This window comes from Dromiciops gliroides, chromosome 4 (assembly GCF_019393635.1).
Source record: "Dromiciops gliroides isolate mDroGli1 chromosome 4, mDroGli1.pri, whole genome shotgun sequence".
Classification (NCBI taxonomy): domain Eukaryota; kingdom Metazoa; phylum Chordata; class Mammalia; order Microbiotheria; family Microbiotheriidae; genus Dromiciops; species Dromiciops gliroides.
The window spans coordinates 342,034,568-342,057,621 of NC_057864.1; the positions used below are offsets into that span (position 1 = coordinate 342,034,568).

Sequence of the window (23,054 nt, forward strand, 5' to 3'; positions counted from 1 at the left end):
CACTACCAAGTAGAGAAATGTAAATTAAAACAAGTATAAGGTAACACCTCATGCCTGTCAGATTGGTTAATATGACAGAAAAGGAAAATAAGTGTTGGAGGGGATATGGGAAAATTGGGACACTAATGCACTGTCATGGGAGTCTTGAATTAGTCGACCATTCTGGAAAACAATTTGGAATTATACCAAAAGAGCTACAAAACTGTGGAATACCTTTTGACCCTGCAATATACCACTACTAGGTCTGTATCTTAAAGAGATCAAAAAAAGGGGAAAAGGACCTATTTGTACAAAAATATTTATAGCAGGCCCTTTTAGTACTGGCAAAGAATTGGAAATTGAGGGGATGCCAATCAACTGGGGAATAGGCTAAAAAAGTTGTGGAATATGAATTGTGATGTAATACTGTTGTGCTATAAGAAATAATGAGCAGGATGGTTTCAGAAAAATCTGGAAGACTTATATGAACTCATGCTAAGTGAAGTTAGCAGAACCAGAAGAACATTCTACATAGTAATAGTGAGAGTATAGTGCAACAATGATCAACTGTGAATGACTTAGCTACTCTTATCAAGACACTGATGAATTCTAAATGCAAAATGAAGCACATTAATTTTTTTCTTTTTTTTTTGTCTGTCTTTTCTTTTGTAACATGGCTAATGTGAAATTTGTTTTGCATGACTTCACGTGTATAATAATATCCAATTACTTGTTTTATTAAGGGGGGGTAGGAGGGAAAGAGAATTTGGGAACTCAAAAATTTTTTTTTAAAGATTAAAAAAAATTTTAAACATGTAATTGGAAAATTTAATCTGGGTAATTAAAAACTGAGTAGTTTAGGGGCAGCTAGGTGGCGCAGTGGATAAAGCTCCGGCCCTGGATTCAGCAGGACCTGAGTTCAAAATCCGGCCTCAGACACATGGCACTTACTAGCTGTGTGACCCTAGGGCAAGTCACTTAGCCCCAATTGCCTCACTTAAAAAACTGAGTAGTTTAACAAAATAAAAATATATCAAAAAAAAAAAAAAAAGAAAAAAGAAAAAAGTACATGTCAGAAAAAGGTTCCCACCATGATAGAATAAAATATTTAAGAGAAATCTAGTAATGGGGCCTAAAAGTGCTAATGAATAAATGCTTCTAATCTGGTAATAAGGAGCTAGTGTAAAGAAACTATTAGAGTAGCAAAGGGGGGTGCTTTTTCAGAGTCAGGTAATAATAAAGGAACTGACAGGGTAAAGGCACTGAGGAAGTTGTGGCACCATCATGGACTGGCATATTTTCTCTAGCCTGTGCCTAATAGTTTTAGAAGAAGTTAGTTTGAGAAATTCCTGCTAGTCACACACTGTAGGGGTAGACATCTACTCAGGGGTAGGTCTATTATTGTAACCTGCCTTTGGGAATTACATTGATGAAGCAAATGTTTTTTTCTCCCTTTCTTTTGTCTCCCCCTAAAGCAATGGTTCTTCCCCAGAAAGAAAAGTGAAGTAAAAAACAAAAGGAACTGCTTCCTTTTACAAGAAGTTTCTATAAAGAACATTTCAGAAAATGAAAGACAAAGCTAACTGACTTAAAGACCACATTTTTATATGTAATTAAATAAATACAACATCTGATAGTGCTTTACAGTTTATAAATTATTTTCACATAAATGATCTTGTTTGGTCTCTACAATAACTGTGAGATAGGTAGGAGGAATAATTATCCTCATTTTACAGATATGGGAATCACAGAATTTTGGAATTGGAAGGGGTCCTTAGTGCAATCTAGTTCACCACCTTACTGAAAAAAAATATCCCTACAACCAACACGTGCCACCAAGTAGGTCAATTAAGAGGTAACCTACTGGGGGCAGTTAGATGGCGCAGTGGATAGAGCACTGGCCCCCGGATTCAGGAGGACCTAACGTTTCAATCCAGCCTCAGACACTTAACACTCCCCAACTGCTCACCAAAAAAAAAAAAAAAAAAAGAAAAGAAAAGAAAAAAAAGGTAACCTACTCCCTCCCAAGGCAGCCCATTCTAATTTTGGAGGCTCTTATTTTAGAACGTTTTTCCTTATGTTTAGCATAAATTTACCCCTTTGTAACTTGCACCCTTTGCTCTTAGTTAAACCTTTGGAGCTGAACAACATAAGTTTATTGAACTTGAGACATTTTACCATTCAGCTTATAAGTGTACTTGCTAAAATATGGTGCACAGAATTCAACATAATGCTTCAGGTGGGATCTAATAGGTAGAGGGAGAATAGAACTGTAACGATTGGAATGACGCCACCTGCTGGAGACCTACTGTAGAAGAGTTCCACCCATGAAGCGAAGGTCTTTGAGGGCAAGACCAGGAGTCTTTTCTTTGGCGTCAGGAAGTGACACGGGCGAGTGGGAGGAGGAAGGAAGAGACGGGCGCTCAGTCTGGCTCTTTTTCCTCGGGACTCTGGTGGAGAGTGGAGCTAGAAATGCGCTCTCCCTTTAATAGATAGGCCTTTCTCTCTCTCTTTACCAAATTCTTGTTCTCCTTAATAAATGCTTAAAAGTCTAACTCTTGCTAAAAGCTTATAATTTATTGGGCGACCACTTCATTGATATTTTAGACCAGTTTAGCTAGAATTTTAGCCCTTAACAGGACCATCAATCGATCAAATATTTACTAAGAGCTTCTTAGGTGTCAGGCATTTGCTAATCATTGGGTAATGCAAAGAGAAGGCAAAAACAGTTCCTATCCTCAAGGTACTAGTGAGAACTGTGAGCTGCAGTGGATAGAGTGCTGGGCCTGAAGTTCAGGAAGACCTAGTTCAAATCCAGCCTGATTTCACTTATAAGCGGTACCATCCTGGGCAAATCCCTTAATTGCTAATCCTCAGTTTCCCATGCATAAAATGGGAATAATAATACCTAACCATGGAATTGTTATAAGGATCAAAAGAGATAATATTTGTAAAGTACATAGCACAGTGACATGAATATGGTAAATGCTTAATAAATGCTTATACCTTTTCTGTTCCCTCCCCACTTACATTATAAGGGAAATAATCAGTATATACAAGATATATACAAAATAGATAGAAGTAACTAGAGAGGAAAAAAGCTTAAGAAGCCAGAGGCACCCAAATTATTGCCAGGAGCTCATTGTTACTGCTGTTCAGTTGTGTCCAACTCTTCATGATCCCATGGACCCTAACACTCCAATACTGTGTGAGAAAATAATAATTAATAATGGATTTCTTGGGGGGAACCCAGAGATCAGTTTCTCAGTCCTTTCTCCCTCTCACTCCAGAAAGTCCAGTTCTCCTAGATCTGGGACAAACCCAAGGGAACAAAAGAAATGGAGATAGACACTTTTGTCTAGTTCAGAGAAAGACTGAAGGGATTAAACCACAAGAGATAATGGACTTTGCCTTGAGCAACTTCAGTGAGGATCTTCTGCATTCTTTTCCCTGAAGTCATTTGTAGAGTTCATTTTTAAAAATTTAATAAACATTTTTACTTATAGTTTTGGGTTCCAATTTTTAGTCTTCTTCCTTCCCTCCCCCTCCCTGAGGTGGCAAGCAATCAGATATGGGTTATACATGTAGGATTATGTAAAACATTACCATGTTTGTCATTTTGTACAAGAAAACTTGATTAAAAGAAAAAAAAATGAAAGAAAGTGAAAAATAGCATGCTTCCGTCTGTTCCATCAATATCAGTTTTTTCTTTGGAGGTAGATAGTACATTTCATCAATAGTCCTTTGGAATTGTCTTGGATCATTGTAATCCTGAGAATAGTCAAGTCATTCACAGTTCTTCATCAAACAATATTGTGTCTGTGCACAATGTTTTCTTGGTTCTGCTCACGTCACTATACATCATTTCATACATGCCTTTACAGGCCTTTCTGAAGTTATCCTGCTTGTCATTTCTTATATCACAATAATATTCCATCACCATAATATACCACAGCTTGTTTAGCCATTCCCCAATTGATTGGCATTCCTTTGATTTCCAATTCTTAGCCACCACAAAAAGAGCTGCTATCAATATTTTTGTACAAATTGGTCTTTTTCTCTTTTTGGGGATGTCTTTGGGATATAAACCTAGCAATGGTATTGCTGGATCAAAGTGTATGCACAGTTCCATAGCCCTTTGGGCATAGTTCCAAATTGCTCTCCAGAATGGTTGGATCTGTTCATAACTCTACCAACAGTGGATTAGTGTCCCAGTTTTCCCACCTCCCCTCTAGCATCCAATATTTCCTTTTTGTTGTATTGCACGGCTGATAGGTGTGAGGGGTGATACCTCAGAGTTGTTTTAAATTTGCATTTGTAAGTTCATTTTAATGTTGACCACCTTCAAATCATTACAACCAGGGAACGGAATGATGCTAACCAATTAGCTTGATTAATGTATCATGACCCCCTCTATGGAAAAAGGATGTAAACCCTTGAAAGATGTCATTGGAACCTTTGGGTTTTAGGAGATTTCTTGCTCTCTGGCTTCTAAGTCTTCTGGGTCTTTGAATGCTTTTCTCCTGCTTGCTCTAACTGGAATGATGAAACTCTCTCCCTGCTTTCTCTACCATATGCCTGAGACCATAAGAAGTTAGGGAGACTTGGTGGTCCAGTCCTTTACTGGTATAATATTAATACTATAGCTCACCAGCAAAACTGATAGCAGTAGTAATTATTTTAAAAACACAACTGTCCATGGGATTTTCCTGGGCAAAGACACTGGAGTGGTTTGTCATTTCCTTCTCCAGTGGATTAAGGGAAACAGAGATTAAGTGACTTACCTAGAGTCATACAGCTAGTAAGTATCTAAGGCTAGATTTGAATTCAGGTCTTCTGACTCCAGGCCCAGCCCTCTAAGCCATGCTAGCTCATGGGTAAAATCACAATGGATTCTTGGTTGCCATAGGATATCGTTGATTCCTACGATTGAGTTTGCCAGATACTACTAGTCTCATCTTTTTTCAGACAAAATCTTATCCAATCATCTCTTATGCACAATCTTGTACTTGTGATGCATAGTTTTTGAACCCACGTCTAGGACTTTACATTTATCCCTAGTAAAATTCGTCATATTTGATCTAGTCCAGTGATCTAGCTTATTAAGATGTTTTTAGATCCTGACAATTTAATTTAAGGAACTGAGGCTCAAAGTTACACAATTAGCTCAAATCACAATGCTCGTAAAGTCTAAGGGAGGAATTCAATCCCAGGTTTTAAATGGTAAACTAAATGCATTCTCAGCATTTGTACATTTTACAATGCCTTTCACATACCACGATTTTACATTACATAGTACTTCATAGATTTCAAAATCCTTTACATATAGTAAAATCATTTGAAACCTAACATCAAACTGGTGAAATAGGCAGAGTAGGTATTACTAGCCTTACTTTAAAAAACAGAGAACTGAATCTAGCAATTTAAGTCCAAAGTAACAGTGCAAGACAATAGGCTGTATTATGCAAGCCTCTTCAGGCTAACCTCGGTCTAAACACAAAACAAGTAATTCACCAAAAACAACTTCACATAAATCTAAAAGTTGGAATATGGAATGCTTCATGTGGTATTAAATTACTTACTAAAAATTGGAGACTGACTCAGTCTTTGGGACAGAGGCTGGAAAGTCTGACTTGTTTCCATGAGGTTCAAAATTGCTTCTTCATTAATAAGTGCTTCTTCCTCTTTAAGAACATTCTTTCTCAAGTATTCTTAAAACAAAAACAAGGCCAACATTTAGTTATGGCATACTCTAAAATTTAAACTTTCAGAATTAAAAAAAAATCATCTGGTGAACATTTAAACAGATTTTATTCAATAAAACCTTAAAATTCTGCAATCTGTACAAAGCTACAGTTGAGGTCAAATCAATCCTATTTTGAAGGTAAATTTTTATTTATGATGTCTGATAATAGAACTTATAGTTTCATAAAAGTACTTAAGTTCTATAGGTTTTCAATTCAATATTTCAATGTCCTCTATAACTTATAACTCTCATACAATTTTAGTGAGGGCCTATAGTACAATCAGTATGTTAAGGTTCAGGAAGATATAGGACAAAAAATTTATTTCATCTTATACTGTAGCAAAGAGGTGAATGTAACACACAATGAGAAGAGAGACTTTATTGAAGCTAAATATCAAATGACAAATAGGATTAATAAAGGCCATATGTGGTTACTTAGAAATGTACATATTTACCCTCTCCATATACCCTACCAGACTAAACCTAATTTCTTTTTTTTTTCAGGGCAATGAGGGTTAAGTGACTTGCCCAGGTCACACAGCTAGTAAGTGTCAAGTGTCTGAGGCTGATTTGAACTCAGGTACTCCTGAATCCAGGGCCGGTGCTTTATCCACTGCGCCACCTAGCGACCCTGAAACTTAATTTCTTAAGTTAAAAAAACAACAATGACATCTGGCAACATGTAAAAAACAAATAGTTTAATAAATCACATGAGTGCTCTACTGAAGACTATATAATCCAAGGTGATAGTTACTAAAACGCTCACCTCTGTTCAGCTCTTTCCTTGATGACTTCTACCACATTGGCTGTGAACAGGGAACAGCTTCAGTAGACAGAACTTCCGAATGTAAAGTTAACTCAGCAGAGAACTCTTGAGATCCATTACTATAGTCCACAGATCCTGATAATGTTCTGCTTAATTAAAACACATCCTTTAAAACTAACTAGATTACCAAGGAAGAAAGGTCAGTTCAGTGAACTGTATTAAATGACTACTTACACAGAGAAATCATTCTGCTTAAGAACTTCCTGAAGTCTCTTCTGAAACATTTTTTCACTTTCTGTTGCTGGAATACATCCACGATCTTTAAATTTAAAAAGAGCATTCAAAAAAGAAAGAGGACCTTTTTAGGCAAATGGTAAGTGAATAAAATATTTTGAAGCAACACTAAGCTTATTTCCTCAAGGAACTTTTAAAAGTGATAGTAACTTACCAACTTTTGTGAAACACCTTTATCTAAAAGCTGTTCTCTTATAATGTCAAACAAAATTAAAATGGTTACCCATGTTATGATGTTGGGCACTTGAAGTCAGTTCAAGATTAAATTCCATAATTATAACCTGCATTTAGAGTAAGAAAAAGAACATTTCCCTTAACCTATCAACATATTATGTTCCTGAATGCAATGGGAGATTCTAGTTTACTTACGTCCTTCATAAAACAACATTATTATTTTAAATTTATACAACAGGCCACTCAAATACAATAAAAATAATTTAGAGTCTTAAATATTAAAATGAACTTCAATATAGATATTTTTTAACATCAAAATTTTCTGAGAGCTATAAGAAATAATCTGAATGAAAAAGTACTCAAAATACCAACAAATCAATTTGGTGGCAATACTTAATGGCCTAGCCTTCCATAGTTCAGTGAATATAACCAGTGTTTCCAAAATTGTGTTCACAATCTCCATTTTGGAGACAAGAGTATTAGAAGATATTAGTGAATGATGAAAAGCTTATATTATAATGGCACAAGAGGACAAAGTACAAAGAAGCAAAAACAGACTACAGGAGTAGGGAAACATTATTACTAATAAGTACAAATGTGAAAATAACATGATCCCTCTAGATTCTATAAAAGTAAAGAATACTGACAATAAGACATCAACAGAGGGGAAAATTTACATGAAAACTGAAAGATATTTGTGAAATTCATTGTGATATATATAATACAATAGCAATAATAACAGTTTATAAATACAGAATTTAAAGGTTTGCACAGTGCATGAAGCACCCCATGGAGATAGCCCATACAGATATTACTATCTCTATTTTACAGATAAGGAGATTGAGGCTATGAGAGGCTAAGTGACGTGCCCATACCACACAGCTGGTAAGTATCTAAGGTGGTATTTGGATCTAGGGTTTCTGACTCCAAATCATATGTTCTTCCACTATGCCATATTGCTTCTGACAATAGGATAGGCATTTATAATTAAGTCTATATGTACATGTTAAGTTTATTAAAAACATTTAATAAAAAGCAAGTAGCCATGTGCTGTTAGTTTATACCTTGTGATTCAGTTGCTAATTTGAGAGGATTCATTTCTATTTCTCCGGCGTTTGCTTTTCATCTTCCCATATGGCTTGTAAACCAGGTTTCCATCAATTTGAGCTATAAGTTAAATAAACATTTCAAAGTAAAGTAGTAAAAAAACCCACAACCCTTTTATTTAATAATGGACATTTTATTGCTCTTTCCCCTGCCCAACAACTTAACCTTGAGTTACTTACTTTGTGTACTATAAGAAACTTGCATATAGTTTCCAGAAACAAGCCTACAAGATGTCCTTAGCCCATTCTGTATTTGACAATGTTTCTCTTTGTATCTTGATTATTCTTGCTTCTTGTCCGTTCCCCAAATCACTAGCCTAAGAAAACTCAACATTTAACTGGACAAAAAATGCTTAGGAATCCTCCACGGACTTTTATGAAAACTGAACAAGGGAATGAAAAGGAAAAGCAGAATAAAGTGCATTAAACTTCCTTTAGATCCACTACCTGGTTTTCTGTAGTCATGCTGATTTCAGCCTATGGCACAATGTAATATAGCTATCTGTTTGATAACAAATGAATGACTAACTACCAGATATACAGGAATGATAGGAATAACAATCTCTTTGAGTATTTTCTAATAATAAATTTTCCCAGTGTTCTTTACTGGATCTAAAACTAACCACTGAAACTACCTAATTTCCAAAAACCTTTCTTAATTCGGCCATGCAACTCATGTCTTCTTTCAATTTATCATTATAGTACCCTGGGTTCTTCTCTGTTTCACACTTAGTGCCCTTCGCAACCTGGTTCTAACCTGATTACATACTGCCCTGCTTCATGCTCTCTATAGTTCAGACATATAGGCTTGCTTACTATTCCTCACCCATGACACTCCATCTCCTGTCTCTGTACCTTTTCTGAGTCTGTGCTCATGACTACAATGTACTCCCTTTTCATCTCGGTGTCTTGGAATTCCTAATTTTCATCTTTTCCCCAAATAATCTTTTATTTATGTATTTTATACATATATATGTTTTGAATATACTCCTCTGAAAGAATACATGCTTCTTGAGGGCAAGGGACTGGTTCCCTTTTTTGATCTTCAAACCTAGTAACAATGCATTTACTATTTGACCAAATTGTTCTTTGGAAGGCTACACTAGTGGGGAAAAAAGGCTCCTACACCAGGAGGGAAAGATTTCAAGCATTGGCCCTGTAATGGGCGATATCACGTTAGGACCAACCTATGTTTAGAGACACTCATCACCAGAAGGGCCAGCCACCAGGTATTATTCTATTTGACTATAGTAAACTTAATAATACAGTTTTCAAAGATATTAGAGAATTTCAATCTATACTAGTAGAAGGAGTCTCCACACCATTGGAATTAGTGGGATTCTTCAGGGTGGTTAAAAAAAAATTTCAGAACATAAGTTTTGGCTTTTTAGAAATGGCATAAAATAAAAACGTACACACACATACCTTCAATCGCCAACCCGATTTAAAATATCAGCAGCTACAGCATCCACTTTCTAATTCACAGGTGCTTTGTGGTTCAACACCCTCCAGAATAAAGAACTGGAATGACATTAATTATAATAGAATGTTAACTAGAGTATATTTTATAAAATTGTATATGTGTAAAATATTTTTATTTATTTTGATTCATATTGGAGTGACTATCAAAATCAGTGTAAGAAGAGTTACTATATTAGTTAAGTTCACAATAATTAGTAACTAAAGATTTGGTGTATGGTTTGTATTTTTTAAATGAAATTATATATTAGGAGAGAAAAATATTAGTAAGCACTAATACCTCATACTATTATTTCAAATGCTCAATATACAGTTCAGTTGAATATAGCTACAGGTAGATGGATATAAAACTCAAAAAAAAATTTAAGCAAGAATATTCCATCTAGGACAGAAAGGAGAGTAAAAGGACAGGTTCTAGAAGTCACTTATTCCAGATATATGGAGCTCAGCAGTCTGGGTACATTTCACCTACAATATTTGGTAAGAAATATGAGAACACTTCTAAAAAGAGATAAAAGAGAGAACATCAAATTTAAGAGCAAAACTAACCAGAGTAGTGATACTGAGCAGACAGCAATGAAAGAAAAGGATGGCAAGTAATATTAACCTTCTTCCCTCCCCATAACCACTATTCAAAGAACTAAAGTTTGCTTAAAAAATGTGAATAAACTACAACATGGAAAAGCCATATTGAATGTTCTATAAGGAGTCAGAAAGAATGAAAAGCAGCAAAAGGAAAAAATTTTAGTCTTATGAAAAATATACTGCACCACTTGACACAAGAGTATTTCCTTCAGTAGTAAAACAAATTAGGAAGTTATTGCAGTTGTTATTGGGCTGGGTGAACAAACACCTGACCCTCATAAAACTAGACTCTTTACAAATTGACACAAATATGAAAAGGTATAATCTACAAACTTGACATTTTCATGTACCAAATATCCTGAAGATAAAGAATGACTTGGCTATATAGTCACTTAGAAGTGTAAATGAAGGCACATATAAACATTTCACACTTATTCCATACTGTCTTAAGAAAATCTCATTTTCAGAGGCTATCTTGAAGTAAATCATTTGAAAAAGGGCAGGATTTAATATTGTAACTATGCTTAATTCTATGTGCTGTCTATGAAGAAAGGAAATATCCCCTAACAAATCAGAGCAGCCTATCCCTTAACTCTTTTTGAAATTGTACATAAGAGCTAGAGCTACATTATCATCAGAGAAAAAAGCTAAAAGGGTCTCAGTTTAACAGCTCATCTGAAATTTGGTACCTTTTAATATTGCATTCCGTAGTAACATACTACAGTGCCAACATGGCTCCATCAAAATCTTTGTACACCTGATGCCAAAACCTTGTGGCTTTGTGATACATACTATTGCTTAAGCCTATTGATCATATGTTTTTATGATATCATTGTCTAAGGTGGTTCAAATGAAGAAATGACACTGAATAAAAATGAAGAACTAATTGATCACAAACATAGATATATTAACATTAAATTGGAACAATTCTAGGGAAAAGATCCATTTTAGATTTGGAGAAAACCAAAGGAGAGAATTCTCAGCTCTTAAAATTAAATCAGAATATATAGGATCAAGATTATAGCTTAAGGGCTGAAGGGGGGCCTTAGGAGTCATCTAGTTCAACATCTTAATTTTACTGATGTGGAAACTGAGGTCTAGGGAGTTTAAGTGACTTGAATTTATTATGATACACAAACCAATGAATGCTGAAGAAAAAATAATGTCAATATGCAATTTACTCATTGGCTTTTAAACTGAAGAAGTGACATAAAAGCTCTGTATTCCAACAAACAACAACCACCACCACCAAACTTTTCCCAATAGTTTTGGTTTAAGTTTGAAGATAGATATTCTTAGCAACTTAACTGCCTAAGCTAAAATATAGGTGCTGATGATTTTAGTATGAAGAGCTCCCTCATTTTAACATCTCTCTCACTAGCCTTTGCTTGATGTTGACATTTAATTATGAAATAAGACTTGGGAGGTAGTGTAGGGAGATATTTAGGTGATTCCTTTCAAAAGGAAAGAATACTTCTACAAGGGCTACTACCATACTGTGAATTTATGTGGTATGGTAGAAAGAGCTCTGGAACAAGGAATCAGAAGACTGAGGTTTGAATCCCAGGTCGGTCACTCATAGCCATGTAACCTTGAGAAGTTAAATTTCAGTTTCTTCATTTGTGAAAGTATCATTATACAATACTACCTTGCTTTCTTCAAAGTTTATTGTGAGGCTCATAAGATAAGCTATAAAAACATTATAATGCATTTAAATTATTATTGTTTCAAATTTACAGCTACCTGAGAGAAGCTCTTTAAAAAACAAGATACATCATGGGTATGAGCTTTGATAGGGTAAAATAAGAGAACTTATAGTACCTATTGCTATGATTGTTCTTATCACATATGAGATCTTTAAAAAATTTTTTACTGAGAATTTCTATTTAATATTTTATTTCTCCCAAGTACATGTAAAAACCATTTTTTAACATTCATTTTATTTGTTTGTTTGTTTGTTTTTTTCGCGGGGCAATGGGGGTTAAGGTGACTTGCCCAGGGTCACACAGGCTAGTAAGTGTCAAGTGTCTAAGGCCGTATTTGCAACTCAGGAACTACTGAATCCAGGGGCCAGTGCTTTACCACTGCGTCATCTAGCTGCCCCTAACATTCATTTTAAAAAAAGTGAGTTTCAATTTCTTCCCACCCATCACCCCTCATTGAGAAGGCTAGCAATCTGATATCAGTTAATTTGTGCAGTCATACAAAATATATTTTCATTTTAGTTTGTTGTGAAGAAAACACAGTCCCCCCTCAAAAAAGCCAAGAAAAATAAAGTTTTTAAAAGGATGCTTAGATCTGCATTCAGACTCTATCCGCTCTTTCCATGGAGAGAGAGAGTTTTTTTTCATCAAAAGTTCCTTTGGAATTGTTATGGGATCATTGTATTATTGAGATAGCTAAGATCATTCACAGTTGATCAATGTAAAATATTGCTGTGTACAATGTTCTCCTAGTTCTGCTCATTTTATTTTGCATCAGTTCATGTAAGTCTTCCAAGGTTTTTTTGAGAGCATCCTACTTACAATTTTTTATAGTACAATAATATTCTATCACAATCATACACCACAACTAACAAACCATTACCTACTTGATAGGCATTCCCTTCATTTCCAATTCTTTGCCACCACAAAAAGAGCTACTATAAATTTTTTTTGTACATATAGGTCCTTTTCCTTTTTCATTTCTTTTTGACACAAACATAGTAGTGGTATTGTTGGGCCAAAGATTATTGCTTTCCAGAATTGCTTAATCAGTTCACAACTGCCAATAGTGCATTAGTTTCTCAATTTTCCACATCCCCTCCAATATTTATAATTTTCCTTTTCTGTCATATTAGCCAATCTGATAGGCATGGGGTGGTAATATGAAGTCATTTTACTGAGGAATAACAGTGGCACATTAATATCCACAAAACAGTAAAAGGACAAAAATCACAAAGATGAGAAGCATAGAAGGCTTACACTTTCATGGCAGAGTAAATAATGGCAATGGGATTGGGGGTACTTAAGGAAGCTAAAGAAATAGCATAAAGGCACTTGAATGGCGATATGGGGAATATACTAAAAACAAACAGCCTAGTTTCAGAAGCTTTCCTAGAGTTCCCCTTTCCCTACCCATCCCCAGCCAAAAGTAATTCTAGCCAGAAGGATCAAAAAGTAAGCCCATATTCTGTTTTCTGAAGATGTTCGTTTATAGTTTTATTTGCCTCTTCAGCTGATTCTGGGGCAAAAGCTATTATTTATATAAGTAACTTTATTATATCACTTGTCTTCTGATCATGGAGCAAATCTAGAATATAATCAACACCATCACAAATTTTTTTTTTTTTTTGGTGAGGCAACTGGGCCAAGTGACTTGCCCAGGGTCACACAGCTAGTAAGTGTCAAGTGTCTGAGACCGGATTTGAACCTCAGGTCCTCCTGAATCCAGGCCGGGGGCTCTATCCACTGCGCCACCTAGCTGCCACCAAACCCACCACAAATATTAAAAATGCCTGAATAACCATTTTATTATACTAACTATATGTCTCATAAAATTAGTTTTGATTTATAACACTGCTTCCTGGAAAAATTTTCAAGTTATTATGATATCTATAAATTCTTTCATTTTTTTCTAATATATAGACACCATGAAGGCTGGTTATGTTGAAAGACTTAAATGAAGTTTTTTTTTCTTCTTAAGACATCATTGTTTCATAATCTGTAAAATAAAGGGGTTGGACTAAATAGCATCCAAGGTCCCTTTCAGCTAAAAATCTAATGATCTAGGGGGCAGCTAGGTGGCACAGTGGGATAGAGCACCAGCCCTGGCGGCAGGAGGACCTGAGTTTAAATCCGGCCTCAGACACTTGACACTTACTAGCTTGTGACCCTGGCAAGTCCCACTTAACCCCAACTGCCTCACCCCACCCCCCCAAAATCATATGATCAAACTGATTCTTTTAAATTTGGTGTGGACTTGTAATAAATAAAAAAAATGAACTTTTAGATGAAGTTACATATTCTTAGCATATGTTTCTGTCCTTCTTTGAATCTCTTTGCTATTTGGCACGCTCACATTACATGAAGAATAAGCTTCTGTTTAGCTCATGTACCACACAGTAGCTACAATATTAAAAAGAAAAAAAGTGGTCTCCAATAATTGGGTATATTTTTTATGGAGAATTTATGAGAAGATATGGACAAGAATGTCAAAGGGAGAGAAGGTGGGAATGGGTTTTGATATATACCAGTGGAAGGGAGTACTTTTTTTTTTTGCGGGTAATGGTGGTTAAGTGACCTTGCCCAGGGTCACACAGCTAGTAAGTGTCAAGTGTCTGAGGCCGGATTTGAATTCAGGTCCTCCTGAATCCAAGGCTGGTGCTTTATCCACCGTGTCACCTAGCTGCCCCCGGAAGATTACTTATTGATCCATCATAATAATGAAGAGGCTTTTGACGTCTGAAAATACTAATTATTTTTTAAATAATCTCATATTAGAGATTTACAACCATTTGTTACCCTTAAATTTCAGCTACCCCTTAAACATGGTTATTTTTCTGAGTAATTTAGACACAGCTTTCCTACTACACTAAAAATGAATAGACCATGTATCTATAAGTGCTTATAGATTGTGCTTCTATAACCTAACATCTTTCAAAAAGTCATTTTAGAGATAGAGGATAGTGAAAATTAATGGAATAGATTAAAGAACACAATGAAAGTTGGCTAGTGGGAAACAATTAAATTTACTGAAAGGAGACAATAAGTGAAATGAAATGAGGCCAGTAGAAGAAGTGAAAGGGTAAAGGAAATAAGCAGGGCTGGATGGGTAGGCTGTCCAAGAAGAATGAGGTTAGAGAGAAAGAGGCCATGGGTATCAAACTGGAAAAAAAAAACTGTGGTATGGACAAGACAGGGTTTGGAAAGGAGGTATGAACAAGGCATAGAAAGATGTCCTTTCATGAAGGTAATGATCTTTGTTCTTCAGGCACATGTTGGGTAGATGATACAACCATAATACAAAAACAAGAAAAACAGTATTTGCAGGAAAAGCAGTTTTGTACACTATCACCTATTTTGTGGATTTTTTAAATGGTAATAATGCACAGTTATTTAAGTACAATAAGATCTTATTAATTTAGGTAAACTAATTTGAAAATAATCAACCATGGACTATATAATTTTTGATACCTGAAGTTATATAACCAGAAATTTTTGTATTTATAATACCTTTTGATAATAATAAATTCCTATGGAAAATTATATATTTTAATTATTTAATTTTAATATTTCTAAGAAAATGCCATTTTATTAATTTTAAGAACCATACACTATAAATATTTTTAGCTATTGAGCTTCATGTAACACTTTTTATAATATGTACTGTTCTTGTTTAGTTGCAGTTCAGTTGTTTTTCAGTCATATTGAAATCTTTGTGACCTCATTTGGGATTTTCTTGCCATTTCCTTCTTCAGCTCATTTTACAAATGAGGAAACTGAGGCAAACAGCTACTAAATATCTGAGGCTGGATTCAAACTCAGGTCTTCATGAATCCTGGCCTGGCACTCTATGCACTGCACCACCTAGCTGCTCTCTTCCTGAGTGTATTGTTCTTAAAGGGAATGGAATGGTCTTTCCAAAAAATGTTATACAATAAGATATTCTGAATTCCTTGTTTTACCTTCATTCCAATTCAGTTAAGGTTCACTGTATTTTCTGAAGGACTAAACAATTTAGAAAGAAGTTTAGTTCCAAAAACATTCAAAGTATAACCAATATACTCACCAATTTTAAATAGTAATATTAAAAACTCCATATCTCTTAAGATGTCCAAATATAGTTTTCTTCTTTGAATCCCAACTGGCTGACAAGTTTGTTAGAGCACTCGGACTTGGAATGAAGAGATATCCGAATTCAAATTCCACCTGTAATTCTTACTAGTTGTATAATTTTAGACAAATGACATATGTAAGTCTGTTTCCTTCTCTTTAAAAAGATACTATATACCTAGAGTACCTACCTTACAAGACTGTTTTCAGGATCAAATGAGAGAGAGAGAGAGAGAGAGAGAGAGAGAGAGAGAGAGAGTGTGCATATATACATACACAAAATAAGCTGAGTGTGTATATATATATAGATACACAGTAAAATCAGACTTTTTATAGCATTTTAAGGGTTAGAAAACCGTATCTGTCTGTATGTCTATATGGCTTACTAACACAGAAATTTTTATATACGTATGTATGTATGTATATAAATATACATAAACTTTATGTGTATTTATATATGGTTTTCTAGCCCTTAAAGTGCTATACAAATATCTATTATTTGTTACTGTTCTACAATGAGATTTTTTTCTACTTAACTTTTACACATTAAAAGAAAGAGAATTTTATAGTAATTAGATATCAATTAATATGTTACTCAGTTTGTTTTCTCCTTGGTCAATTAGAAATCTAAAAAATTGAATGCAAACTTTTTTTTTTTTGCAGGCAATGGGGGTTAAGTGACTTGCCCAGAGTCACACAGCTAGTAAGTGTTAAGTGTCTGAGGTCGGATTTGAACTCAGGTACTCCTGAATTCAGGGCCGGTGCTTTGACCACTGCGCCATTTAGCTGCCCCCGAATGCAAACTTTTTAAAGCTAACTGCCATTTTACATTTCATAATGCTTTCTATATCTCATTTGTTCCTAAAATTTTCCCTTATCCATAGAGTGGCTTAGAATTGGAAATTGAGGCGGGCAGCTAGGTGGCGCAGTGGATAGAGCACCGGCCTTGGATTCAGGAGGACCTGAGTTCAAATCCGACCTCAGACACATAACACTTACTAGCTGTGTGACCCTGGGCAAGTCACTTAACCCCAACTGCCTCACCAAAAAAAAAAAAGAAAAGAAAAGAAAAGAAAAAGAAAAAAGAGAATTGGAAATTGAAGGGATGCCACTGGGGAATGGCTGAACAAGTTGTGGTGTATATTGTAATGGAATATTATTGTGCCATAAGAAATGATTAGCAGGGTGATTTCAGAAAAACCTGGAAAGACTTACATGAACTGATACAGAACAAAGTGAGCAGAACCAGGAGAACACTACACCCAGTAATAGCAAATACTATATAGGATAAACAACTACAAACGACTTAAATATTCTCAGCAATATATTGATCTGAGGCAATCCCAAAGGACTCATGTTAAAAAATGCTATCTGCCTCTAGAAAAAGAACTGATAGCACTTGAAAACAGACCAAAGCATGTTATTTTTCCCTTTTCTTGTTTTGTTCAATTTTTTCCCACAAAATGACTAATATGGAAATGTTATACATGATTACATATGTATAATCTATATCAGATTGCTTACTGTTTCAAGGTGGGGAGAGACAGAATTTGGAACTCAAAACAATGTCAAATGTTAAACAATTTTTATACATGTAATTGGGGGAAAATAAAGTATTAAAAAAGATAACTGCCACATTTTTATATGTTCTAAGAAGTACTTATTACTGTGCTTTGCTGAAGAATAATAAATAATACCTTCTTTTCTTTGAATCCCAGAATTTACTGTTCTTGGTAAAAGATAATTTAACCCACTAAAGGGTAGTATCAACTTATCACCCCATTTTGTATTACATATTTAAAAAAACAAACAAAAGCAATCTGCTCAGAGAAAGAGGCAGATGAAACACCTGAAATAATAACAGAGAAGCTAATTGTTGCCACCTCATCTTTGATTGATGAGCAGAAAACCAGGAAAGCTTATGTATTACATGTTATAGACCCTCCCTGGCCTTGTGCACTGAAAATCATTAAATTCAAGAAAACATACCAGCTCTGGACTTGGGAAATCTGAGAATACAGAGTCTATGGTACTGAAAAGTCATTGGAAAAAATTTCTTAATCTATTATACAGTTAAACATCAATTCAAAAGAGTCACATTAAGTAAAGTCACCTATTTTCACTTTTGGCTGCTAGATGGTGAAATGGATAAGAGAACTGGAAGCCAGTGAGACCTGAATTTGAATTCATTCTCAAAATAGCAGCTGTGTGACTCTAGGAAAGCCACTTACCTGCTCTTAATCTTAGGTTCCTTGGCTATCAAACAATGAAGATCCAATGAAATGACAGGTGTAAGGCACTTTCCAAACTTTAAAGTATTATATGAATGCTATTATGCTCATTTTGGCATGTTTATATTTAATACTATGTCAATGAGATGCCACTTACTTTAAAAACAGAATTTTAACAGTCAACTTACAGAAGATGGCTACAGAATGAATATTGGTCATGACTATTTATCAGGATAAACCACATTGCCCAGGAAGGGGAGTGATATAAGATTTTCAGGACACTTTCCTTCCTCCAACTAATGACTGTGGGGGGGGAAAGGGTTCTTAGGTAGAAATGTTTTTTATTCAGAGTAGGTATTTAAGCCTACAATTTGGTTTAACAAACACTAGCTAAGTCTAACTTTTTAAAAACCATTTGCACATGAGATATACTGAAATATTTATATTAAATTCTATAATCCAGTAGCCATAAATTTGTCATAACAGCTAGAAGGATACATATTTATAGTTTTTTATTTACTTTAAAAATATTTGCTAACCTCGGTATTTCATCCTCTTCCCAACGAAACAGAGTACCAGCAAGGGAATTCCGTTGTAACTGATCTTTGTAACATCCAATTCCATGTAATGGATCACCTAGGAGTAGAAAGGTGGAAGAGATAAAAGCATCTTTTTATTTGTATAGTGCTTTAAGTTAAAATTCAATGCCTTATCACCTCTATGACAAGCTCTAAAATTATTTATGCATTCATTACAAATCTATGGCAAGAGAAAGAGTTTACAGTGTTTTTAAACCAAAAAAGGAAAGAAAGGATTCACAATATATGTGTGTGGGAGAATAAATGTGTTATGTGGTAGGTATACTTATATAATCAAATTTTAAAATATATAAAATGTATATTCATAGTCTTTAATCTAAATTCCCTAAGAAACTTATATCTGTGGCTTTAACTAAGAGTCCTATAGAAACTGGATAACAGATCAAATTTAAGATACAATTTAGCACTCATTCCCCAAACTGAAAGAGAATACACAATGCATTCCAGATGCAAGAGTGAGTGGAGGGGCAGCTAGGTGGTGCAGTGGATAAAGCACTGGCCTTGGAGTCAGGAAGACCTGAGTTCGAATCTGGCCTCAGACACTTAACACTTACTAGCTGTGTGACCCTGGGCAAGTCACTTAACCCCAATTGCCTCACCAAGAAAACTAAAAAAATAAACCAAACCAAACCAAAAAAAAAAGAGTGAGTGGAAACCTCTGGTGAATGTTGATACAATTTGATCTGCAGATGACAAGGGGCCTATATATGTTTGCTCACAAGTTCCAGTTTAAGAAAGTGTGATATAGGGTAATGCTTCCTTCAGAAGCTACCTCTGAAGAGTTACTACCTCCCAGGAGGTTTCTTTCTGAAGATTAACTCTGTGTGCAATGAAGAATGAGTAGCAAAAGGAAGAATACTGATAATAGGGTTTACACTCTAAATTCACAATCTTTTCCTACAATTCTTAATATTTGCATATCATATTTCCATCAGAGAAGTAAACTGTCTTTGCTACTATGACCTTTTAAATGAAATATCTCACAAAGTGATAAAGACTACCATGGGCTCCCTTAAGGAACCTTCCACTCTGTGGATGATCTTTCTGTGAATTAAAGGACAACATTTTTGTTGGCTCTACAAGCATCTATGTCAATTTTCACTGAGTGAAAATGTGATTTTCTTTTCTTTGAATTATGTTCTATGTGTGTGTTCTATTAAAAGGGTAAAATACAAATAGTGGGCACTTTATAAACATTACTGAAGGAATAAGCAACAAGTATAAAAAAGGAGTATAAATTGCCTATATTTGGACATTACCATACCTTTTAGAAAATTCACATTATAAGTTCATTAGTATACAGTTCCTATTAAATAATATATTTCATCTAAGTACTTCTTTAAAATTCATTTTAGCTAATCCATAATAAAACAAATTTTGATACCATTTATTCTTATATGTGGATTTCAATTAAATTCAGTCCAACAAACATTTATTAAAGTGGCTACCTCATGCAAGGCTCCACTAGGCAATAGGGAATACAAAGACAAGATGAAACAACCCTACCCTCTTAGAACTTACATAATAATGTTCAGATACTTCTAATTGCATTTAAGGCACAAGAATATGCACATTTTCATAATTTAATCTGAAAACATAAATTTTATTTTGAAATTGTTTTTTCATTTATTTTTAACTATTTGCTCTACATAGAACAAATTTAAATTATGAATTAGAAAAGTTCATCACAGATTATATTTTATAATTTTGAACCAAAATGATGGGAGTATAGAGCTATCATAAAACACAATTCATTCTGAGTCTTAGTTCCCCCACAAAGTTTCAAAATGTGTGGTTTCCAAAAAGGAATTATGATAGAATTCAACAACACAGTAATTTACCACTCTTCAGAGTAATAAATCAATATGAAGGGTCCAATTTCCTGTACATGAAATTTAAATCTCACTTCCCTTCTTTAACATCTTTAATCTCTGTATAATTTGAATCTTCCTATATACATTTAAATGTTTCATCTTAAAAAAAATTATTGGACTGTGTTATTCTTTCCTTCTAACTACCATTTCATTTTTATCATTTATGATTAAACTTCTTCAATGATTTATCAATATACTCACATTATTCACTATCTCTCTAACTATCTATGATTTGCTTTCTTTTTTCATTACTAAATTTCATTAATGATATTTTAAAATGATAAGGCAGTCTGTTGTCAGGAGTACTTGAGTTCAAATCCAGCCTCAGACACTCGACACTTACTAGGTCTGTGACCCTGGGCAAGTCACTTAACCCCAATTGCCTCACCAAAATAAACAAACAAACAAACAAATAATAAAGTAACAGTAAAATACTTGGGAGTCTACTTGCCAAGAGAAACCCAGGAACTCTATGAACACAATTACAAAACACTTTTTACACAAATCAAATCAGATCTAAATAATTGGAAGAATATCAATTGCTCATGGATAGGCTGAGCTAATATAATAAAAATGATAATTCTACCTAAATTAATTTACTTATTCAGTGTCATACCAATCAGACTACCTAAAAATTATTTTATAGAGCTAGAAAAAATAATAACAAAATTCATCTGGAAAAACAAAAGGTCAAGAATATCAAAGGAAATAATGAAAAAAAAAAGCACAAGAAGGTGGGTTAGCTGTACCAAATCTGAAGCTCTACTATAAAGTGGCAATCATTAAAACTATTTGGGGCAGCTAGGTGGTGCAGTGGATAAAGCACTGGCCTTGGATTCAGGAAGACCTGAGTTCAAATCCAGCCTCAGACACTTGACACTTAAGTAGCTGTGTGACCCTAAGCAAGTCACTTAATCCTTATTGCCCTGCAAAAAAACCACAAACAAAAAAAACCCTATTTGGTACTGGATAAGAAATAGAGTGGAGGATCAATGGAATAGGCTAGGCACAGGACACACAGTAGTAAATTATTTTAGTAATGTACTGTTTGATAAACCCAAAGACTCCAGCTTCTGGGATATGAATTCAGTAATTGACAAAAACTGTGAGGAAAACTGGAAGATAGTTTGGCAGAAATTAGGCAAAGACCAACATCTTATACCTTATACTAAAATAAGGTCAAAATGGGTACATGATTTAGACATAAAAGGTGATACCATAGGTAAATTAGGAGAGGAAGGAATAGTCTACCTTTCAGATCTTTGGAAAGGAGAACAGTTTATGACCAAACAAGAGATAGAGAATATTATGAAATGTAAAATGGATGATTTTGATTACATTAACTTAAAAAGGTTTTGTACAAACAGAAGCAATGCATCCATAATTAGAAAGGAGGCAGAAAGCTGGGAAACAATTTTTATGGCCAGTACTTCTGATAAAGGCCTCATTTCTAAAATATATTGGGAACTAAATAAAATCTATAAGAATCCAAGTCATTCCCCAATTGAGAAATGGTCAAAGGATATAAACAGGCAGTTTTCTGAAGAAGAAATCAAAGCTCTCTATTGCCATATGAAAAAATGCTCTAAATCACTATTGATTAAAGAAATGCAAATTAAAACAACTCTGAGGTACCATCTGACACCTATCAGATCGACTAATATGACAAAAAAGGAAAATAATAAATGTTGGAGAAGCTATGGAAAAATTGGAACACTAATGCATTGTTGGTAGAGCTGTGAACTGATCCAACCATTCTGGAGAGCAATTTGGAATTATGCCCAAAGGGCTATAAAGCTGTGCATACTCTTTGACCCAGCAATACGACTTTTGGGTCTTTTTCCCAAGGAGATCATAAAAAAGGGAAAAGGACCCACATGTACAAAAATATTTATAGCTGCTCTTTTTGTGGTGGCAAGGAATTGGAAATCAAGGGGGCTGTCCATCAACTGGGAAATGGCTGAACAAGTTGTGATATATGAATGTAATGGAATTCTATTGTGCTGTAAGAAACGATGAGCAGGAAGAATTCAGAGAAACCTGGAAGGACTTGTACAAACTGATGATGAGTGAGATAAGCAGAACCATAAGAACATGGTACACAGTATCATCAACACTGTATGTTGATAAACTAGATTCTTCTCACCAATACAACGGTACAAGAAAGTTCCAAAGGACTCATGATGGAAAAGGATATCCAAATCCAGAAAAACAAAACAAAACAAAACTGTGGAATATGGATGCTGACTGAACCATACTATTTCTTTTGGTTTTGGTGCTGCTGTTTTTCTTTTTTGAGGTTTTTCCTTTTTTCTCTGATTCTTCTCTTATAATATGACTAATGCAGAAATATGTTTAATGTTATTATATATATATAAATATAAATAACCTATATCAGATTACCTGCT

At 34.6% G+C, this 23,054-nt stretch overlaps 1 protein-coding gene across 1 annotated transcript in view; it reads right to left on the reverse strand.

Moving 5' to 3' along the window:
* REV3L (REV3 like, DNA directed polymerase zeta catalytic subunit) overlaps positions 1–23,054 on the reverse strand; it is a 259,154-nt gene that overhangs the window by 134,328 nt on the left and 101,772 nt on the right. The window contains 6 exon segments of the mRNA XM_044003468.1: positions 5,562–5,680; positions 6,492–6,534; positions 6,537–6,637; positions 6,726–6,810; positions 7,009–7,066; positions 18,694–18,809. Coding sequence (XP_043859403.1) covers positions 5,562–5,680; positions 6,492–6,534; positions 6,537–6,637; positions 6,726–6,810; positions 7,009–7,066; positions 18,694–18,809 — 522 coding nt within the window.